General features: G+C 35.4%; 3 protein-coding genes across 3 annotated transcripts; all 3 read right to left on the bottom strand.

The window, feature by feature from the left end:
• Positions 1–3,977: 3,977 nt before the first annotated feature.
• On the bottom strand, positions 3,978–4,866 carry LOC148587050 (arabinogalactan-protein family). The gene has a single exon (XM_088514942.1). The coding sequence runs from the start codon at positions 4,749–4,751 to the stop codon at positions 4,188–4,190; it is 564 nt and encodes a 187-aa protein (XP_088371068.1). The 5' UTR covers positions 4,752–4,866; the 3' UTR covers positions 3,978–4,187.
• Positions 4,867–7,379: 2,513 nt separating this feature from the next.
• On the bottom strand, positions 7,380–12,539 carry G3PP4 (Major facilitator superfamily protein). Its single transcript, XM_059586464.2, has 3 exons — positions 11,109–12,539; positions 9,194–9,739; positions 7,380–7,600 (listed from the first exon to the last, which is right to left on the bottom strand). The coding sequence occupies exons 1-3, from the start codon at positions 12,181–12,183 to the stop codon at positions 7,563–7,565; spliced, it is 1,659 nt and encodes a 552-aa protein (XP_059442447.2). The 5' UTR covers positions 12,184–12,539; the 3' UTR covers positions 7,380–7,562.
• A 4,080-nt stretch (positions 12,540–16,619) lies between these two features.
• LOC132176521 (Plant VAMP (vesicle-associated membrane protein) family protein) lies at positions 16,620–22,339 on the bottom strand. The gene is made up of 7 exons (XM_059588752.2): positions 21,889–22,339; positions 20,119–20,189; positions 19,911–19,992; positions 18,669–18,784; positions 18,431–18,562; positions 17,317–17,391; positions 16,620–16,940 (listed from the first exon to the last, which is right to left on the bottom strand). The coding sequence occupies exons 1-7, from the start codon at positions 21,959–21,961 to the stop codon at positions 16,806–16,808; spliced, it is 684 nt and encodes a 227-aa protein (XP_059444735.1). The 5' UTR covers positions 21,962–22,339; the 3' UTR covers positions 16,620–16,805.
• Positions 22,340–23,663: the final 1,324 nt, after the last annotated feature.

Consider the following 23,663-nt stretch of genomic DNA (forward strand, 5'->3'; position numbering starts at 1 on the left):
TTTTTTCTTCTCAAATTTAACTTTTATTTGAAGAGTTCATTGTGAATGCTCTGAGGACGTCAGCTTCAGTCCCCACGTTGCCAATAAGAAATGGTGGTTTGCAGGGGTCATAGGGCCTAGGGCTAGGGAACAACAAAATAGGAAAGCCTCCAATCAGATTGTGCCACATGCTGGTGGTTACGACAAACTAACTATAAAAGGCAATGGAAAGTAGGTAAAAATGAGACTTTTCGTCTCCTCTCGGATTCTCTCTCTCTCCCTCTCTTACTCTCTACCAATGCCATTCTCTACAGTTATACTCACTTAAGCATCAGAGCTATCTCTCACCGGCTTGTTCCGACAAACTCTTATCTTATCTTCTCTCCTCTTTACAGATACCTCGAACCGTTACTTCATCCTATGAAACTATTTTAACAATTTAGCGGTGTTTGTGGAAACGACAATATATAGTTCCTTGACAAAAGACCAAATGCCGTACACTCGATCCAAAAGTCTTCGCAACAACGTTGGCAGTACCTCCAACCCACCCGACACGGGTACCTCTCACGAGCAGCGTCTCATTGCCTTTGAAGCTCACATCCTGCAGCTCTCCCAACACATAGAAACCTCAAAGCTCATTTATATGGCGGAACTCACTTCAAAAACTTTGTCTTCCCTTCAAGAATTTATAGACAAAGAAAAATAGTTCATGAATGCGGTAGATCCTCCACCCCACCACCCCACCAAACCAATTCCAAAGGACAACCCAAGCTTGAACTGGCCAGGAAAAATGAAGTCCCCTGCAAAGTCCCAATGCCAGCAAAAGTGTTGCCTATTCCACCAAGACCATGGTCACTACAACATGTGGGTTTTGGCGCTAGCTAGGTTAGGACCCATGGAGTGACAAGTAATTGAAATTAATCACCAAAAATAGTACAATTTGTTGTAAATTAAGTGTCCTAAATTAGGAAGAGGGAGAGATTATCAGCAAGTGGACAATTGGGATTGCAAATCAGGTACAGTTTAAGAAGAGTAGGCCGTAATATTTATAGAGGTTTTACAATCTCTTCTAGATAAAGGTTGGTTGAAAGTGGAAGATAATAATTATTGATCTTACTTGTCCACCTCTTTCAAAGGAATCCAATGCTTCTTCTGTGTGACACTTTGTTGAAACGACACCTTGGAAATTATATGAGAATCTGTCTTTTTACACAATTAATGCATCGCAACAGCCAATCTCAAGATAGAATTATATGAGAATCTGTCTTTTTACACAATTAATTCGGCGCAACAGCCAATCCCAGGATAGAATATGACCTAGGCCAAAAAAAAAAAAAAAAAAAAAAAAAAAAAGGAAAAGTCTTTTCTTTACATTTTATACTCATTGATTTTTTGTTTTGTTTTTTTTTTTTTAAAGACCCTTTGGTTATTGGAAAAGCTATTTGCACATTCTTGTAATATCATGTCTATTTTCCTTCGTTAATTTTTAATTTTTAATTTTTAATTTTTTTAAAAAGATAGGGATGTAACGATTAGATATGTCATCTTAGTTGAACTAATATGGATTATTATTATTAAACATTGTATCTATAGTCATTAATAAGAAAGTTGGCTATTTAGTACATATACCTTCATACGAGAGTACTAATGATATGGTAGTGAAAATCAATATTTGAATTAATACTTGCTAAAAAATAAAAATAAATAAGAGTTAATTTTTACTATCACGTCAGCCCAATTATATGACGGTAATATAGCAGTCTACTAAATAACATTACTCATTACAAAAGGGTAATGCTATTAGTAAACTCTTATACAACTATTATACAACCCACTCTTATACAACTGTTATACAATTTGATGACATACTAGTAAAAATCAACTTTTGGATCAACACTTATAAATATATATATATATATATATATATATATATATATATATCATTAATTTTTTTATTGCCACATTACTCAAATTGTATAACAATCGTATAACAGTTTAATAAATAACATTACTCATTATGAGAGCATTTTGTTTTATTATTCGGATCTTAGAAAGTAAATTATAAGAGAGAATGCATGGTTGCCAAACTTTGGGACATAATAACATGGTGGTTGATGATACATGTATATCTTGATCATGATGTGTCTCACCAATGTCATGGAGGTTTAATTAATGCATTGCCAGCTATAAATTTCTGGGAATTGAGTGATGTTGATCACTCTATCTCTCACAATTTATTGGACACAAATTTTCTCCAAATGAGTTTGGAGAAAATTTCTTTCATCCTATTCTAATATGGACAAGTGCCATTCAATATTTTTAGGATTTTAAAAAATTAATATTTGAATTCCTAAATTAAGAATTAGGATCTTTTCCAGTTCATTTGAACTGAATAATATAGAATTAGTTATATTTTTGGGGGTATTTTTGTCTCATAAAAAGTAAAAAGACAAAAATATCCTTCAAATATAAAGTGAATGTGAGATCACACTTGTCACTTAATAGATTAGTTTGAGCAAATTTTATCCTAATTTATTGGCATGAGAATATTTCTTACACACAAAATTCTCTCTCTCTCTCTACTCATCTTCGTGGGCCTAAGAAACCATGTGCACATCACTTTCCTACACTCGTGTTGATTTGTCACGAGCCCCACAGAGCTCCTTAATTATATATATATGCTCCATGCCACCACAGAAAATGCCCCTTTCTCCTTCATTTTTTCCCCGCGCTCAAAAAAGGCCAAAAGACGCTTCCCATCTCCAAATTAAAGCATTTCACTTCACCCTCCCCTTTCTCTTCCACATATCACCCTCCCCTTTCTCTTCCACATATATAATTTGCTGTCTTAACAGCTATCTCACCTAACCTTTTCCTCCCCCATTCTTTCCCCACCACCATTTACACCCATTCATCAGCCGCCCATCTACCCCTTGAAGCAGCCGGCCAACTACCTTTCTATTGAGGGGAAAAAATTAAATGCATTAATAGAGACCTTTATCATTACTTTTCCCTATGTATGTATATATAAAAGGTGTTGAAAACGTGGAAATTAAGAAAATTGTAGTGCCATTTTGGAGTTAAGTTTTTTTTTTTTTTTTTTTTTTTAACAAAAAGCATATTTGAATTAGTTATACCAATGGGTTATTGGCTCCTGTTGTAATTTGCTTTATCTTAGAGCGGGTTTGAAATTGATAAGAGAACTTAAAAAGTATTTTTAGTATTTAAAAAATTATGCTAAACAAAAGTTGACATGTTTGATAAAAAATTTTAAAAACACTTATTTGAATTTTTTACTCAAAATAATCAAAACTCACTCTCAAAAAAAGCATTAGATATAAAGTGTGACTCGTAAACAATTCTTTGATGTCACACCTGCGGACAAAAGCTTAAACTTTACTGCGTTTTACACTGTGTTCAGAGACGGAGGGAGGGGGGGACCGGGGTGGGCCATGGTCCCCCCCAAAATAAGGAAAAAAAAAATTATAAGTAAAAAAAATAATAAAAACCCCAAAATAAGGAAAAAAAAATTATAAGTTAAAAAAATAATAAAAAAAAAAGTAAAATTAAAGTTTTAATTTTAGTCATTTGGCCCCTTCCAAAACAAAAAATTGGCCCTATTTTTAAATTTTTTAGCCATAGCCAATAAAATTTTTTGGCCCTATTTTTAATTTTGTTGGCCTATACTCACTAAGTTTTTTTATTTTTGGCCCTTACTTTTAAATGTTTATTTTTTTTTTTGCCTTTACAGTAGTCTTTAGTTTATAAAAAACAACAAAAATAATTTTTTTTAATAAAAAAATTCTAAAGAACCAAAAAAAAAAATTTGGCTGACCCTCTTTCATAAAATTTCCTGGCTCCGTCCCTGACTGTGTTCGAGATCTGGTCAGGTCGAAGCCCCATATATATCATTAAAAAAAGAAAGAAAAGAATAACATTAAACGAAGCTGACAATGTGGGTCTCTGTTTGTTGAAAAATACCATGAAATATCTAACCCTTGAAAAACAGACGGGAGTGACAAAGTCCCTCTTATTCAGCTAACTCAAAATGCTACAAAAGAGCTGTAATCTCCTAGATCCCTTCCTAAAATCACAAATAGATCAGCTCCCCAAGAATAATCCACGAGAAAGAAAAAGAAAGCAGAAAAAAAATGAGAAAAAAAAAAAAAAGGAATACACAGATAATTAGTATCATAATCTACATGAATCTAAGCAAGGAGTACAATCCCTCCGAACAATGCTAGCAAGGCCATGCTGCTTCCATGAGCAAAAGCAGTACTGTTATCTGCTGTTGAGGGGGCCGGAGACTTTGCCGGTGGCGGTGGCGTTCCTCCTGATGGTGATGGGGACGTTGTTGGGCCTGAAGGAGCCGGAGGCGATGACATCGGTGACTCTTCTGGCGCAGGGATTGAAGATGGTGGGCTTGTAGTAGATGGGCTTGGGCTTTCTGGGCTCAACGCCGGAGGGCTGGCCGTCATCGGTGGGGGTGATGAAACCGGAGTGGAAGCCGGGGGAGGTGTGGAAACAGTTGGTGGGGTAGCAGAGCTGGTTGGAGGAGTTACACTGCTTGTCGGTGGAGTAGCGGTGGTGGTTGGAGGAGTTGCAGTGCTTGTTGGCGGAGTAGCGGTGGTGGTTGGCGGAGTAGCGGTGGTGGTCGGTGGAGTAGCAGTGGAAGTGGTGGGTGCCGACGATGGAGCTTGAGCAATGGAGGATGTTATGAAGGTGAGTGACATGGTTAGCATGATGATGAGCATGGCACGTGGGAGAGCCATGGCTCTAGCTAGCACGTGCGAATGAGGTGCTAGACTGAACCGAAGAAAATACGGTTGGAATGAGCTAGAGAGAGAGAGAGAGAGATTCACGAGGAATAGGGCAGAGTGGTGTGAGGTTCATATATAGAGGAAATGAAAGGAGGGTTTGGAGAATATATCTGCCTATGTTTACAGCTGAGTGCAAGGAGATTTCATGCAATCAACACAGTGGTTGACACGTAGAAAGGGCATATTGTTAGTTAAGTTAATCGAAAAAGATTAATGCTAGAAATCACATTTTGGGTTTTTTCTTTAGTCTTTTTTGTTTTTTTTTTAAAAAAAATTCCACACTTTTTTTTTTTTTTTTAAATCCAACCCTTTTTTATACTCCCAAGAGAGTTAATTACAAATGGATAAAACCACATTAATTAATTTTATATTTTTCTTTCTAAAAATAATCCCATCTCCCCACTTCCCTCATCCCTCATATAATTAACCAATAATTTGTTGACCCATTATAATTAAATGGCTTTAAGAGACTATGACTTTAAAAAGGTTAGAAATCATGAGAGTTTCCATTACATAGAATAAGAAGAAATTCAGAATAAAAAGGGTGGGGGAAATTTCACCCCACATGTTGATTGGATACAGAGATTAGGTGCCACATTGATTGAGTTAATTAATGAATACTCTAAAAGATATAGTAATTTTTGTCATCTACCTAAATTATTGATTTGTCAATGATAGATGAACACATAATTCCAATTTTAGAGGCACGAGACTCCTATGCCTCCAGTAGTGGACAAATAATTTATGTCCAAAGAATAAAGACAGAGACAGACAGGGGACTGGGGAGGCCTAGCTAGAAAAGTTTTGTGGTGCTCATTTTTCCAAGTTTCTTATTGGCCATTTCCAACATACTCATTCACCTCCATCTCTCTTAAAGTCAAGGTCCTGGGATAAGATAGTATGATGTCCTGTCGTACAAGCTTATTGTCCCACCATTTTTTTAATTTTTTTTCTTCTTATTTTTAATTTTTATATATGATTTAGAGAAGCATCAAGGTACTTTCTTTCATGAATTTCTGGTAGACCGCTCTTGCGGTCACAAGATTGAGCTCAAGACGGTGCTTCGAGACAAGTCAATTTGCGCTGCTCTAAATTCAAGAAATGCGAAAATGCTCAAAGGCATTAATATGGAAAATAATTTTTTTAAAAATGGAAAGAGGTTTTAAGTTTTTTTTTTTTTTTTAGATGGTTTAAATTAAAATGCTTTAATTATTTGCATGCACTTACTCTATTGTTTGATCGATCGTATGCATGTAAGTATTATCTTGCTAATTTTTCTATGATTATACTTGGATATTATTAAACATGATCATGACACATATTCTTTCCCTTCCATTTAATTATTTTCACTTATTTCTTAGCTCTTACTATCGGGATGAACCGTAAAAGTAAGATTTTACAGCATCCGGTGAAAGGTTGATACATCATTTAGAAATATTAAATGCAATAACAATTTTTTTTTCTTAAAAAAAAAAAAAAAAAGCCCCACCGGCCCTAAAAAAAGCCACCACCGTCTCAGCTCCACTTGCCGCCAAATTTCGCCGAAAGACACTGCCGAGTACAAATGCCACCCACGAACAGAACCACTGCACCGCCCAAGCCTAGAACGCCATCATTCTTGGCCAAACCAGCATAGATCTGGCCGCTCCACCTAGAAGCATAGCTAGGTATGGAGTTGCCACCCAGAGTCGTGAACCATCACTAGCCCGGTCTCAGAACGCCACCATTTTTGGCCAAATTGACACAAAATCTGGCTACTTCACTGGGAAGCACCGCTAGCTATAAAGTTTCGCCGTCAAAAGCCTCCTCTCAAATCTCTGATGGACCTCCTGTGTCACTGAAGACCCATCCATACCACATCTTTAGTTCTTGGCCTTGGCTACTCGTGGTGTGGTTGCTCTACTAAAAATCAGAAAAACGAAAAACACAAAACCATAAGATCCGGTAGCATTGGGATTCTAGCGGAGGAGGCGGTGTTCCTAGATCTTGAAAGGAAAAAGTCTCTTTAGTTGCCCAAGTTTCAAGTTTTCTTTTGCTCATAAGATCTGCCGTTTTCATGCTCATTGTATTTTGGCCTTTTAAATGATGTTTCTATTGGATGCTGTAAAACAAGAATTTTACACCCCATCCTAACTTAAGGTATTCTCTTTCTTTGATATCTTTGTGTTTGCTTACTAAGTTGTGAAACTCATCTTTTCACCTATAAATTATGTTTGTAAATACTACTTCCCATGATCCGATGATCTGGCCATATGACATTGATGCTTGGACTTGCCATATCCTCCACTAAAGTAGCAGGGCTGAAGACTCACTTTTGGTAGTCCTGTATAGTGAAGGCCGAGGACTAGGATGGCGATGACCTCCCTTGAGTAGCTATGTAGACAGTCTTATATGTGTGTGTGTGTGTGTGTGTGTATATATATATATATATATGACACTTCATATTTCCTGCTTCTGCTCTCAATCATAAAGATTATTCCCATGCTTCATTTCGTTTTTAAAGATCTTTTAATTCCTCTCTATTTTTTCTTTTTTTTCTTTTTTCCCAACAGTTGTGCTGAATAGAGCTTGACAAGATGCTACGCACATAAGTATTGCTTGGTATATTAAGACAATGAACAAGTGCTACAAGTAACAAACAAAGCCATTATTTTCAGAAATACAAATGCTTCTTGAAATCAAAGAACACACAATATCAATTGCATGTTGAGCCTTTTTCTTTAATTTTTTCAACATGAAGCTTCTTGAAATCATACCTCACTATCACCTTCTATCACTGAGAAGAGGTTGGGTCACATGAGCTGCAAAAGAAGAGATCACATGTAAGTCCAAAACTATTTTAATGGTAGAAAAAAAGGTTCAAAATTCCAGATTTCAGGGAGGATAGATATTGCTGCAGAGAAGATTAGAAATAACCTCTGGAAGGGAAATAAAGATCATGCTGCCCACATGAGTGAAATGAGAAAACCAAAATCCAGTGAATGCAAAAAAAGCACTTGTCCTCTTAATTGGTGATTTTGAAATAAAAGTCAGAAGCAAAACGTAATGTTTGCCCCTCTATAATTGGAAGAAGCAATATGTCTGTTAATTATTATATAGGTTTTACTCATTTCAGAAGGAGATAAACAACAGACATCAAAAGAATAACCTTTTCTACCATTAAAATAGTTCTGAAAATACACTACAAAAATACAATTTGCTTTTCTCTTTCTTTGGCAGTTACAAGGAGAAGAATGGAGTTTTAACGACCATTACTATAGACTGAAGCAGAAACCATACAACATCCTTGTCAAGCCAAAATCATAATGTCAGAAATTTCTCGGGAGTGGCTCAGTTGTAACTTGTAAGCAATATTATCATTTTCATGTACAATACTTGTGCTACTAACAATTCAACTCCCATAAGTAGTCGAAACTCCCATCAAAGTCACCCATGGATGCACAACTGACACGAAATGGTATGTTTGTTAATGGTTTTGAAAAGTGTTTTTTGTGTTTTAATTTGAGAAAGTTTTTGATGAGTATAGAGTTTGGAAGTGTTTTTGGTGGGGTCCATATGTGAGGTCCACTTAAGAAAATTGTTTAGTGAAGCTTTTTGGAAAATGTTGTGTTTTAAGAAAAAAGTACTAAACATGCTTATTTTGAGAAAACACAAACATGTGCGGAGTTGACTTCATACTTAATGTTTTTTTTTAAAAAAAAAAAAGTGGTCGTGTAGCCATCCCTCTCCTCCGTGGGGGGTGGCTGTATAGTCACCTCTCTCTTTTTGTTTTGTAGTCTTTATAAATAATAAGCCAGTCCTTACACCTAAAATACTCTTTGAAACCATTACCATACATTGCCTTGATTTCAATTTCCAGTTTCAAGCCACTAAGAGAGAATACCTGAATCTATTGATTACAATCATGAAAGTTAAAAGGCATTTTTACAAACTCACAAGAAGTAATGTGTTTAAAGTAAAGAGAATAACAAATATTCACGTGCTAAAGGACACCTATAAACAATGCAAGAAGACTTGAGTATATAGTCTATACATCAAAAGGTGATGATCATGAATTTTCTACCTGGAACGTTCCCTTTTGATTCTTCAAAAAATGCCAAAAATTTATAAATGCATCTCTTAGTTTTTATTTTAGGCTCAATAAGAACTCTTACTACTAGTGTATATGTATTAATCGATCAAGTAATTATACTCATGCTAGTACAGAAAATAAGTATTCACTAACCATCTATTTACAGAAAGCTAAATCGCTACATTGAATAACCAAAGTTTCTGAATGAAGATGGAACACAGGCCTCAATTGCTTACTATTAACTGATATGCTACATTTATACGTTCTGTTGGTAGCTAAAAAGTGATAAAAGAAAGGAAAAGAAAGAAGAGAAGAATAATACCTCCAAGACTTTGCTGGTTGCTGGATTGAGACATTGGTTTGCAAGTTTTCTCAGTAATTTCAGCTACAATCAAACGTGACAAAAGAAGCCCAGCAACAAGAGCACCAATCATCAGCATCACAAAAACTGCATCCCATCCCTTTGTGGATATAAAACCAGTAATAAGAGGGCCAAGAGCCGCACCGACTGATCCAGTACCATCAATTATGGCAGTCACTGTTGCCAGTGCTCGAGAATCCCCTCTAAGAGAACTGTGTGTGCCTAGGTCCGCAGAAACTGCAGTAGTAATGAGTGCATAGGGCCCATTTATAAACAAGCCAGCAATCATCATAAGTACAATGTTGACAGTCTGTGAGATATATCCATACGTGCGATATAATAGCATTGAAGGAATTGCAGCATACATGAAGCAGGCAGCTGTAGTAGCCCGTGCATTAAGTTTATCAGATACATAACCAGCAAGGATTCCACCAACAATGCCCCCTACATCAAAGAAGGTAGATAGATTTCCAGCAGATTTCACAGAAACATACTCTCCACCAATTTCTGCCAAATCAAAGAATAGAAGAAGATTGGAACATTAGCAGATGCACAAAGTGATTAAAGAGAGACCTGAAACAGGATATGGCTTTATGAAATCATTAAAGAATGTAACCAAGTAACAGGTACGAGTCTATAAAGGAGAAGTCATCCTCGCAAACTCAACAACATTGACTACATAAGTATCCAACTGCTGATAGCAATAAGTTTAATGAATATAATAAATTGTGAGCAATTTTAAATTCCATTTTATAAATTTTAATGGATGTTCATCACAAACAGACACACTGCACAAGGAATTAGCACAATTACTTGATAGCCCTCATGCTAATGGTCTTTATCAGAAAATGAACTCCTTGGAGAGCTACCATGAATTTGGGACAATAAAACCACCAAAAAGATGACATTTTATAGCCAGTAAATCATTGTCTGATCAGAATAAATCCATTTTTTTGTCAGTAATCTTGTTAGGAAGAGACTCAGCAATGTGGCAACACAGTGTTCTTGAAACACCAACTTGTGCCCTGCAGCCTCAATCATTAGGTGACAGGTATTCAAATGAACATCATGAGCATGTTTGCATCATTGATCAGTCAACCTATCTAATTGGATAAAACAAATCCAGAAACAAACTATTAAAAATATCTCAAATAGTAAAAGAAGGTGTAAACATTTTATTAATTAATAAAAAAAGTAGTTGTAAAAGCTTTCCCTTCGGAATACATTTAAATTAATACTTAGATGAAGAACACAACACAAGAATCAATGTAAAACAGCTCTTTACTCTAGAATTTTTTGTTGAAAAGAACAGCCATGAATCAAAAACATATGGGATTAGCTATAAATAAATGCAACCATAGAGGTGCAGAAGGATGGAGACAAGATACTGGAGCTATATCAACTTCTTTTCTTTCTTATTTTTTTCTGATAATATAAAACTTATGCCCACTCCTCTTAGTTACTAGTGTTAACGGAAAATATAACTCATCTAATCAATTGACAACCACTGATTAACAGTTATATGTTTATCCTTCTTTCATAAATGAAACTAAAGGATTCAACTCTGATAGAGAAGTTTATTTGGGAGTGCATAAAAAAATATTACGCTGGTCCCCAAACAATTAAAACCTGCTTTACTTTCAACCTCCTTTGTGTCGACAGTACTTCATTATTCCTAACTATCCACAAATACTTGAAATCTCCTCTGATATTGTTACTCAAAGTTCAAAACAACATACACATACCATTAACAAAAATCAGAAGCTATCTGACAAACCAAATAGCAACCTAAAATCTTACAAGCTTATGAGTTACATTAGTTTGACTCTTATATAGCAATCAATGTAAAAGCTAAAACTAGGAGCGCAGAATATACCTGTCTGACTTAGATAAAATGGTAACCAGTAGAGAAACGTGTAGGCCACCAGCTTTGCGAAGAAAAGGCACAATGCAAACGGTATCACTCCTGGTATCAAACAAGCTTGAAGTAGCCCGATGCTTCTCCTACTCACTGACCCATGTTTAGACACAACATTCATTTCCCCTGCCTCCACATTTTCTTTTCTTATATGAGCTTCTTGGTCATTAGGAACTACCTCTACATTCGAAACTGAACCATGTGAGCTGGTAAATCCAACATCCTCAGGGTAAGCAGCTAAGAACAAGTATACCATTAAACCTCCCATTACAATAAATGCACCTGGAACTATAAAAGACCAGCCCCACCCATATTCCAAGACGGCAGCAGCAAGAAGAGACCCACTAATATTCCCAACAGAAGTATGGGCATTCCAAATACCCATTATCAAACCCCTCTTTCTCTTCCCAAACCAACCACCAATAACAGCAACAACCGAAGGCCAACCTGTTGCTTGAAACAATCCGGCAACCATTTGCATTACAAGAAAATACCAAAAGACATGCACATTCCAAAAATATCCCATACCAAATAACCCAATAAAAATTCCGCTCCCAATCATCCCAGTCGTTAAAAACAGCCGGAGGTCCAAAGTATCGCCCAAATGCCCGGCAGCATACATTCCCAAAGCGTAACAAGCTAGAAATGCAACATCAATCTCCCCCAATTTTGACGTCCCATCCGGTCCATTAAATGGAGGCCAACCCTTGTTTATGTCATTTTCCATAAAGTTCTCCTTCATGAACACATTGCCAATCGGCCAAGGGTACCGCCCCAAGGGCCTATTGGGGTCAGGACACAACACACTCTTAACTATGCTAGTGGGTTTTCGAGAAGCATGATAACAAGCATATGCAATGAAGGTAACAAACAAAACCACATATCTATAGGTAGCAAGGCTCCAATCCCTACCTCTAATTCTTCTTATGAGCAAAATTCCAGGTGGGATTCGCCTCGTTGTGTCAGAATTCCGAGACATCTTTACTATCAAGCAAAATTCAGCCCAGAAAAACTGAAATACCTCATCAATCATCCACAACTCTCATAGAACATTCATAATCAACGTAAACCAACATAGCCCATTCAAGTAAATCAAATTAAATAACAGGAAAGAGATTGATTCCGTAAATATTTGCCAAAAACTGATATGGGAAATCGCTGACAAATCTTACAAGAACAATAGGATAAAAAAAAGCATCCCAGAAAACTGAATTGAAGAAAGTGACCTTACTCAGTTTGATGGATCAGATTGGTGAGGAAACTGTGACCGAATTGAGAGAGGGATGAGAGGGAAAGCGAGCAAGACGGAGGAGAGACAGAGAAGATGGACAGAGCGGGGAGTCGACGTGGCGAAGCGTGGAGATTTGAACGTTTTTTGGTATAGTTGATTAGGCGCCACGCTAGCCTGAAACTAGAAATTGCCACTAGGCCCACTATAGAAGATCTCCAGCGTTTTGGCACGTGGCGCGATTTCAGGTGGGGTTCCAAAGTATGAGTCACGCATGGGAAACAGCAAAGAACGGCCCTACTAACAGTGACTTTCTGTCAACGGAGTTGCCCTCGGCGGAGGGCGGTTTGAGTAACCGACTGTCCATAACCGTTCACCGGCGGAGGGTTTAGTTTTAAGATATTGCATGCGTAAGAATTCCCAGCTCTTCTCTCTCTTCTCTTTCTTTCTTCCACTCTATTACTGTAGGGAAAAATATAAAAAACTCCCTTGGCTTTTTTAAATAGCTCAATTAAGTTTAAAGTGTACTAAGTGGTACATTAAATTATCAAAATGTATTAAAAATGTCATTTTTTTTTATTATATTTCTATAATACTCTTATTATCGTAAAAACTGAATTAAAACATTAATAAAATAAAAAACTAAAAAATCAATTTTTTTTTCCTAAAAAAGGGGAAAGATGTATATATATTTTTTAGAAAATTAATTTGTTTTTGTCTTTTTTTAGTTTTATATATTTATATTGTTTTTTTTTTAAGAGTGACACATGTCACCATTTTATTAGCGTTGACGTGACATCTAACAAAATTCGTTAAATATTTTAACAAAATTTGAGTTTTTTTTTTGTTTAAAAAATAGTTTAGTTTAGTTTTTTTATTTTAGCTTTTAAGAGAATAAGAGTATTATAAGAATATAATTAAAACAATATCTTTCTTGGCAGACTTTGGTAGTTTGATGTATAGACTTTAGCACACTTTAAACTTTATGTATCTTTTTTAAAAAGAGAAGTTAGTTGAGAGGACTTTTTTATATTTATCTCTTACTTTTATTTTAATTTTTAACTTTATTTTATTTTTCTTTGAAAATTATAGAGCCATCACAAGATGAGTTATTTCGAGATGGGCATCATCAACGTTAAAGTAGACGCAAACCCTTGAAGTTTCTTGCTTAGATTATTCCCAGTAGGCTCCTTATAAGGGGGAATGTTTCCTAAGTTTAGAGAATATGTCCAAAAAATTGAAAAAAAAAATGTTTCATAGCAAACTCTCTAAATAAACCCTAAATATTAGGATTGCTATAGTAGAACCCAATCCTTTGGGTTCCACTATTGCAATCCTTAGGATTATTAAAAAGAAAAAATGATTCTCTCTTTTCTCTCCTCTCATGTCTCACAATTCTCTCTCATCTCTCCTCTCATATATATATATATATATATATATATAATAAAAATAAATAAATATTTTAATGATATAGGGAATGATTAAGGAAAGTTATTGGAGTGTATTTTAACATAGGCAAGCAAAAAGTAGTTTAAATCCTTCAATGTAGGAAAAATGACAAAAAAAAAAGGTTGGGAATGCTTAGAATGATAGATATAGTATTGTATGAAAGTATAAAGACACTCCCCATGTGGTTGTCAATTTAAAAATTCCTTTGAAATATTAAATCATATATTTTGTTGTTTTTGGATATAATTTTGGATAACTTCACTTGAACCTGTATTACATTTCCAATTGTTCATCTAAACTTCAAAAACTCTTAATTTAGTGTATCAATCTTACAATTTTTTTCAATCTTAACCCTTTGATAGTATTTTTCTGTTAACCCAAACTACTCATATATATATATATATATATAATGATAATAATAATTCAAAGATTTAGGTGTTGGTATTTTGCAAATTCCGTTAAATCCTAATCAACGCGGAAATCATTACAATTTTTTTCTTTTTCTTTTTTTCCTTAAAAAAATAAAAAGTATTTTGAAAATTTTCACACCCGGGTAACGGCCCGTTAGTGACATGTCAACATGCTTGACACGTCACTAACAGTTAGTAACGTGTCATTAACAACGTGTGTAGCGGGTTAACAAATTAGACTAGACTCAAGAATTTAAGTTCAATTGCCCAACATCAATATCATTTCGAAGGGATCAAATCAACCTAGTCAAACAATGATATGACTCAAAAAATCTCGATAACGAGATTTGTCAAATGGACGTCAACATAGCCTTTTTAAATGGGCAACTTGACAAGAACATCTATATGTTGCAACCATATGGATTGATTTTACGTGAATGCTTTCATATACACGTAACTGGATAATTTATTAGATTTTGAGGGAATCTAGATCCTTTAGATTCATTGAAATGAACCTAAAACCTTTTTAAACACAAGGTTTGGAATAATTTTATGCTTCCTTTATTCGTAACACAATGGCCTTTAAATTGGCAAACTATTACAATATTTTATAGGGCCTAGTCATAAGCTCTTATTGGAATATAAACTAGGGCTAAGCCATCGAGAATCTTACATGAAATAAAATAAAGACGATACCATATAAAAATAAACACAATAAAGTATCCTACCATATCATATATTTTAATATATCCTAATATTAATCATTGTTCCGCATAAAACTCCATGTGTTTTTTTATATTATAATTATTGAAGAGAACACCTGCATTTCCTATATGCATTTCTGAAAAATTAAATAGAAAAAGAAAAAAAAAAAATAGAACTTATCTTTTCTCACTCGTAGGTTGTATTAATGGTGCCTCTTAAACAACTAGTTGAAAATTAAATTGCATGACTTTAACCAAAACCAAAAGACAAAAAATAAAAATAAGAAAAAGTACATGTAAAAGTTTCTCTATTTGACCTCTTAAATTTTTGTTCATATGCTATAAATTGTGGTTTAATACAAAAAGAAATCAAAGGAGAAACATGCAGGTGCTATGGCTAAAAAGGTTATGAAAGGACTTGTGTTGATGATAGTGGTGGTGTTGGCCTTCTCTGTTGAAGTTGTGATGCATGCACACAACCCTTCATTTTCCTCTCTCGCTCGCAATTATCCCCCCGCTCTCACTCATTTTCTGCATTCCGCTCCAATTATCTCCCTCTCTCCATATAGTGATTCTAGATCTAAAGGGAAGCGTCCATAGAAAAAAGATACTCCCAAGGAAGGAGGAAATCGTGGTTCAATTAATACTCCCAAGGAAGAAGAAAATCACGGTTCATTTAATACTTCAAAATTAGAAAATGCAAGAAGAGAATGTACGAAAGAGTGTGCATATGTTAATAAAGATTTTAATTTGTACGGCAAGTCGGGTGGATAAGCCAGTGCAAAGCGGGACTTTAGAAAATGTATGAAAGAATGCATTGAGAGAAAAATGAAAGAGCACTAAGGACACACTTGCTCAGACTCATCATTGGCCGTCCATTTCCCATCATCAACCTTGAAGAGTCTTGCTTAGAATTATGGATAACTCCACATGTGGTTGTCAATTTAAAAATTCCTTTGTAGCCCCAGCTGGATTAATACGCTTTGAACTTTCAATACATTTATAATTATCCCCTAACTTTTAAAACTCTTAATTTAGTATCTATCAATTTTTTTCAATTTCACCCATCTTAAGATTTTCGTTAAATCATATCAAAATTGCCAAAATACCCGTATTTTAAAAATAAATTCAAAGATTCAAGTGCTAGTATTTTGCAAATTTCGTTAAATCCTAACCAACGCCTAAATCATTGCAATTGTTTTCCCAAAAAAAAATTGAGAGGTATTTTGGGAATTTTCACACCCGGCCCCCTCCTCCGTTACGATTTAACGGAAAATCTTAACGGATGGTGAAATTGAAAAAAAAAGTTACTAAATTGAGATTTTTTTAAGTTTGAGAAAATAATTGCAAATGTGATAAAAGTTCATGAGAGTTTTGAGACTCCTATCTTTTTAGGCTTTCTATGAGCAAGTCTCTAGATGTTGGTTGAGCTCAAGGCCTTGGGCTCAAGCTTATTTATGCTATTGAATTAATAAATTAACCAACTCATGTTTTAAAAACTCTTCACTAAAAAATTAACAAATGTCTCCCACTCAAAGGAAAAAAATTCAAACATGGTGTCGCTTGAATTTCTTTTAATTAACATTTTTTATTAGCATGAAAAATGAGAGAAATGGTAGAAACAGTAGTTGGGGTTTTATTGGAAAGAAAATTTTGAGAGTGGCCAACAGAGCATAGCTAAACGGATAAATATTTTCTCTATAAACATATCTATGAAGCAGCTGATCACAACAAATTTACTTGATCACTATACAAGACAAGAGAAGAAAATAGGCAGACTTTCCATGCATCCAACTCAGCGTTTAATTTATACAATGAAATAAACAGAAAAATAATCTCCTTATAAGTCCTGAAAAGCATCAATTCATTCTGTGGACGGTGAGGACAATGAAAGGTTCAAGAGGAAGCCAAGCATAATGCCTATTAGTGCCACAAAGATTGCGAAGGTGAAGGAGAAGGCAGGGTCACTTTTTCGATTTCTTCGTCTTTTCAGCGACTCCTGTTGGGAAGAAAATAGATAAATTAGCTGCTACATTATCTTCCAAAGCACACCTACATATTAAAGTGAAGATGATAACATTCTAAGCTCCCCATCAACAGGTGAAACAGGCAAACTTATCCAGGGATTGGATATGATACCAATGAATGTGTTGTTTTCAACCTATTGCAAAATTTTTAGAGTTTTTCCAACTTCCCATAATTTCTTCATTTGTTAAAGCTATATGTATGTATGGCTTTATAGATCCACTCCTGTACATTTATTTATATACCAGCTTCTCTGACAGAATCTGAGAGATTAACATCCTCATCATCGTCAAACCGCTAAATCAAACCGGAAACAAATAGATAAGGGGAAAAACATAGAGCATGTATACCAATTCAAGTTGCAGTTGCTGCGTTTGCCGAACAGCTGCATCTCTTTCATCCTTCAAACGCTGCAAAGCCTCGTTCTACATACAAATGAAAATTGGGAGGAAAAAGAAAAGAAACAAAAAGGGGGGGGGACCTATTAGAGGTAAATTCAAAAAATATACAGTACAGTGTAACATCTTAATGAGTCAGTAAAGAAGTTGGATTTTAGGGTGGCTACTTTAGTATATGTTTCAATGTAAATATAATTGGACAAAAGACCCACTTGCAAGCACAATATATTGATAAATTGCATAATGCATTTAACATTCTATCAATCAAAACTGAGAACTTTGACAAGAAGTCACGAAGAAACATTCATGTCTCTCCATTCATATATAATTAACAATTGACACCATGTAATCACCAATAAAAAGAGAAAAAAGGGATTCAAAGCATTCATCTTCATTTCACAAGGAAGATCTATAAGCAGCAATCACAGAGGCAGAACTTCCAATTGCTAAGAATAGTGATAATGGTAGGTCAACTTTGGTGCAACTTGATACTGGCATTTGACAGGTGCTGTCAACTGGAAGGGTTTTTTTTTTTTTTTAACAAAAAAAAAAGTATCAACTGGAAGTACATAACTCTTTTCTTTGTTATCTTTATTTCTTTCATATGTTGATATCATTCCAAGTACCTTTTTTTCTTTCTTGTCTTTCCTCAACCTCCATATGGTTGTTCCCAAATACTTCATGCGCTGATCATGAGGCTGCTTCAACACATAACTAATGAAAGATATAAAAATAGTATGATACACATTTAAAGCCGTCATTCTATTCTCTGGCTTCTCTGTGATTAGATGTCTAGGTGATATAATAGTTCTTCTAAGTACTACGATGAAAGAGCTTTTATTTTTGGATGACGAAACATCAATGATGTTAATTTATTGGTTTTGTCAGATTGTCTAGTGCAGGTAACTCTGCACTCATACTAAAATAATAAATCACATGCATGCACAAACACAAGCATTTGCAAACATGCCTACTTTACCCATACATATCCCACTAAGCCAAACAAAAGAATCAAAAATAAATGAACCACAAAACAGCGCAACCTCAACCAAAATAAAAAACTTACAGAAGTGGTATCAGGACTCCGTGTTGAGCCCCTTAATGCTTGATCTTCCGAGGTTGCATGAGCTGAGGCAGGAGAGGTATACACAACTCTAAGCTTGCATTCCTCTACAGCCCTTCCAATGTCCTTAATAAACTGGACTCGAGAGTAAGGTCAATTGTCCAACATCAATATCATTTCAAACAGGATCTAATCAACCTAGTCAAACAAAGACATGACTCAAAAAAATCAACTCTCTTACAGTATCTTGTGGAAGCTCATCAACATCAGAATGTGGAGGCACTATCGTACTCTGCAAGAGAAATTTATCTTTGCAATGCATATCTGGAGGATATTCACGTTGGGCTTGGAGGGTGACTGCACATCATGAAGCCAGTTAGGACCATCATTAAAAGTAAGAAAATCTTCAGGGACTAGGAGAATACTTTAAGCACAAATATTGCAGTGGTGGGGAATAAATGAATCAAAAAACCACTATCTTGCACTTAAAGACTGGGCCAACCATAAAGGTGTGGGATTTGGGATTTCATCAATTTGCAGGCATCAATAAAGCCCTTCTCACTCAGTTGGGCTGGACCATGGCGTCAAACCAGGGCAGACCATGGGTGCCAATTCTTAGAAGCATGCAACCTGGTTGTGCCGATGCTTCATGGGTTTGGAAAAGCATTCTAATAAAGCTACAACTACAAGGTCATTCAAAAAGGTGCATGCTTTCTTGTAGGTAATGAAAGAGATATAGATAATGTGGACACATCAATTCCTTTAATGGTTCTTGACTTGATGATGGAGAATGGTGGTCAATGGAATAAACAAAAGCTATAAGAGGTTTCTTAACAAGGCTCAAAGAACCCCATTACTTTGAACCAAAAGCCCAATTGTCTTGCTTGGGTGGCTATTAAAGGAAAGTTCTCGGTGAAATCTCCCTATTGGGTGGATCAGGGTTGTCACTTCAGTATGAGGAATGACAACATCTGGAGGAAAATTTTGTGTTCTTTGATAGCCAATAAAGGAACAAAGCGGCGGATGAGCTTAGCTGATGGAATACTTGTTCTTCTTTTCCTGAATCTCCTCGCTTAGAGGCCTTTTCCTCTCTCTGTATGTATGATTGTGATACTTGATGGCTCTTATTATTTTTCTGTTCCCAGTTACTTAATATTTTCACAGCAAAAGAAAAGAAAAAAAATACACTGGTACACCAGTGCATGATCAAGTGGCATATGATTATTCAGTGCCAGCTAATAAGTTTCTTTGATCAAAAGCTAACCATGTTTAAGATATCACGCAATAGATGTTGATTTGATTGGCCAATCATTACTTTGCTCATGCCTGTATGTTAAAGCAGTTTCTGCTAAAGATACATTCAATTTATTATCAAAAGGTAATGAGTTGAGAGAGAGAGAGAGAGAGAGAGAGGGAAAAAAAAAAAAGAAAAAAAAAGAGGAACAAACATATCAAAATGTTTTTACAAGGTATCAAAAAGCACCTCTTATGATACACGAGTCCAAAGGATGTATAACACCAGTGTTGGGCCGCACAAAGTACTTTTTAGGGGACGTGGTTTTAACCTATCAACAAAAGAAGAAGGAACATTCAAATCACACCTAATTGATCTAAAATTCAGAATGACTTGATAAATGTATATCCCTTAATGTATAAAAATGTTTACAACTGTATGGTAACAGAGATAGTACCTTAAAAGCAACATGATGTTCTGTGTTGTTCACAATTTTAAGATCTGCGTAGCTTTGCTGTTCCAGCTCAACTGATTACATGAATTCCATGATTCATAAGTCCATAAGAACTTTCTTAAACAAATGTCTAGCATAAAAAGCACATAACCAAAAATGAAACTAATAAGGATATTAAAGAAACCAATAGGTGCCTGAAAGCAGGCCTATATTTAAACCACTTTTTTTTCTCATTATGCCAATTCAACTTCACACTTTTGGCCAGCATTATTTTAGTTCATCTAGTTAAAAATGCAAAACTCTTCATGCCAAACTTCTTCTAAACACCCCCCTCCCCCCCTCTCTTTTCCTCTGCAACCCCAGGTTGCCTATGACAAGTTTCCAGGTATTGCTACAAAGCAAGGAATCTGGATACTCAGATTTTAAAAACATCTCACTCAAAGACAAACTCAAATATCAATGAAAAGATACAAATTCTGATTGCCCTATCCCTTGATCTTCTATAGGGTGTCTTTCATAAACTGCATTTACATTACCACTAGCTATATATGGAGCTTCTTTTTTTTCTTTTTCTTTTTCTCCTTTGCTAAGTAATACAAATTGAGACACTGACTGCATAATCCCCATCATCCTACAAAGAAACCTTCAAAAGCAGTCTTAAAGCAAGAGAAGTGAAAACCAAATGAACCAAAAAACACATAATTTTCTCCATAACTTCGGATGCATCCACAGGGACAGAAAATTCCTACCTGATCTTCTCTAGCTCGGACATACCAACTGAAAAGTTAGTCACCAAAAAGAAGCAGGAAAGTCGATATATTCCAGAATCAAGAATATATGGAGTTTCAAACAAGGGAAGCGGATGACAACAAATAAAGGGATGGCCCACTATCTATTCTAGAGTCCAATATACAACATTATTTTTATCAGCTAACTCCTTCAGTTTACTTTTGGCATTTAACTTATATGCAATCATGTCTTAGTGTATCCTCTAACATCTTGGCACCGGTCCACAATTCCAGCATCCCCATATCAGCAATATCCATGCCATCAACATATACATCAGATCCTTAAGATATACAAAAAAAAGTGTCCTGGCACACATTCACATTCCAGTATCTTCATTTCTGCAATAACACTGTTTTTCACTCGAGATCATCACTTTTCCCCTTCTCCTTTCAAAATCCATGTAGCCATACAACCAAACCATAATATTTTAGGGAAAAAAAAAAAAGAAGATACTTTCACTCATTCTATCCATATCTCTACTCCTTTCACCAAATTTAACACACACCAACTTCATACTTCTTCGTTGGTATCATCATTATCATCCAAAAACATAACCAACAGAAGTTTATCTTTTCTTCATCCGTTCCGCTAGTACTATTGAGGAACAATTGCATAATGTAATGCAGTTGCACTATCACCACCATGTCCAAATTTCATGTTTTTAGGCTCAACACAAGTCGGGTTAGGCTTTTCAGGTCAAGTTTGCGACATATTCTGCTAAAAACAACCCTCTTAACAGTATGATAAAATATCAGGACCCATTATCCATGGGTATCATTGGATACATGTAGTTTACCAAAAAACAAATAAATAAACAAATTCTGATTGAATTTTGGCTCATGAGGAGATATACCCATTAAAATAATCCAATCGAGGACATAATAGCATTTGAAATTTTTTTTAAAAAAAAATAATAAAAAAAATAACAAATTTGGGTAAGCATAACAATTGAGAGAGAGAGAGAGAGAGAGATGAATAACATACATTGGAACTTGAGCTCGTCGGGATGAACTGAGATCAACTGATTACCGGCACCGGCACCGCCGCCGTCACTCATGATGGCCCCACCAGATCAACGATATCCACTCTCAACAACCCAATAACCAAACCCACCCCCTAATTCCAGATAATTCACACAATCCCCAGACTTTCAGACACACACACACAGAATATGTTTGGGTTAGAGAGAGAGAGAGAGGAATTGAACGGGGACTGACATGTGGTGGAACGAATAGGTGGGCGGTAGGGATGGCTCGGTCCACACTGGACCCGCTGCTTCCGAGATTTTTAGCCGCCAAGATCGGACCTGCTGGTTCGAACGAGAGCCCCAAGAGAGGAGAGAGGAGAGGTCAGTAAGACACAGCAGCGGGAGGGAAGGATGGAGACGCCGCGTGTCAAATAGCGGCAATGACTATGTCCGGTTCAAAAGTGAGAGAGTTTTGATCTACCAGACAGGATGCGGGACCCACTTACGGCACACTTTGACAGTTGCGTCCACGTACCCCTCAATTTTTATTATTTATATTTAAAAATAATACTTTCTTTTTTTTTGTAAGAAAAAAAATAATAATACTTTGAAACACAAGTAACGTTAACTTATTATTATATCTTGTATGAAAACTGAATGAACATCATGAGTTCTAGCTTCCAGCTATAAGCTTATCCCCATCTCGTTTTATAACAGAGATATTTTATCTATGAAGATATTTTATTAGTAGATCTTTAGAAAAGTTCTTTTACGTCAAAGTTAAAGTGTTCAACCATGATTTACATAAAAAAGAAAAAAAAAAGTGATCAACCATGAGTGGGGGATTTCGGATTTGAGCCCATGTTGGGAAAATGATGGAGGGATGAGTTATATTTTGGTGTACGTTTGATTGGCTTAAAAAGCTTAAAAGTGCGTTTAATATTTAAAAAGTTTGTTTGAAGAAAAAAAATACATGTTTAATAAAAAAAATTAAAAGCGCATTTAAAATTGTCAAAAAATATTTTTTGATTTAAAAGCTCTATTTCTCAAACATAATCTCAAGTATGTTTTAAGTAGGCTTCATCGCAATTGTCTCACAAGGAAAGTAGCTTGAAGATGTGGTCTTCGGAATTTTAATTTCCCAACCTTTAATCTAGAGTAAGTATGCTCTAATTGGTATAAGTGAGCAGAGACGGATTTAGGGAGGACATTATTAATTAGTTATAGTTTGAGGAAGATATGAGAATTTTTCCTAAAATTTTACATAGGCAAAACTATCCTTGGGAAATCGCTCTCTATTTCTCTTTTTTTAAAAAAAAAAAAAAAAAAAAAAAAAAAACTTGCTGTTAGCTGGGACCTAGGTTCATTCATAGGAATTCACCGGTTTGGGACCTAACAAATTACATTGATACCGTGTCACTTGTTGATCTATCATTTATTTATTTCATTTCTTTTTTTTTTTCTTTTTTTTTTGGGTCGGTTTGGTGAAATTCTCTTTTCAAGAGTGCCGATTTAAGTAGTAAGGAATGTTATACCAAGATGTTTGAGGTCGCATGCCAATAGAACAATGGAGAGGATCCTCGTACACTCAAGACAATTCTCTGCACTAATTAAATTATTAATTTTTAATAGAAAATTAATTGGTGTCAATATTTTAACCATATTTCTCCTATCTCATCTTACTAATCAATCATTATAATAAGTATAGATGGGGTAGAAAGCATGCGTGTGGATCACTCCCCACCTACCCATCCACGCCTTCTATACCTCCTCCATGGGTTGGTTGGTGGGA

This window comes from Corylus avellana, chromosome 3 (genome assembly GCF_965113065.1).
Source record: "Corylus avellana chromosome 3, dhCorAvel1.hap1.2, whole genome shotgun sequence".
Lineage (NCBI taxonomy): Eukaryota > Viridiplantae > Streptophyta > Magnoliopsida > Fagales > Betulaceae > Corylus > Corylus avellana.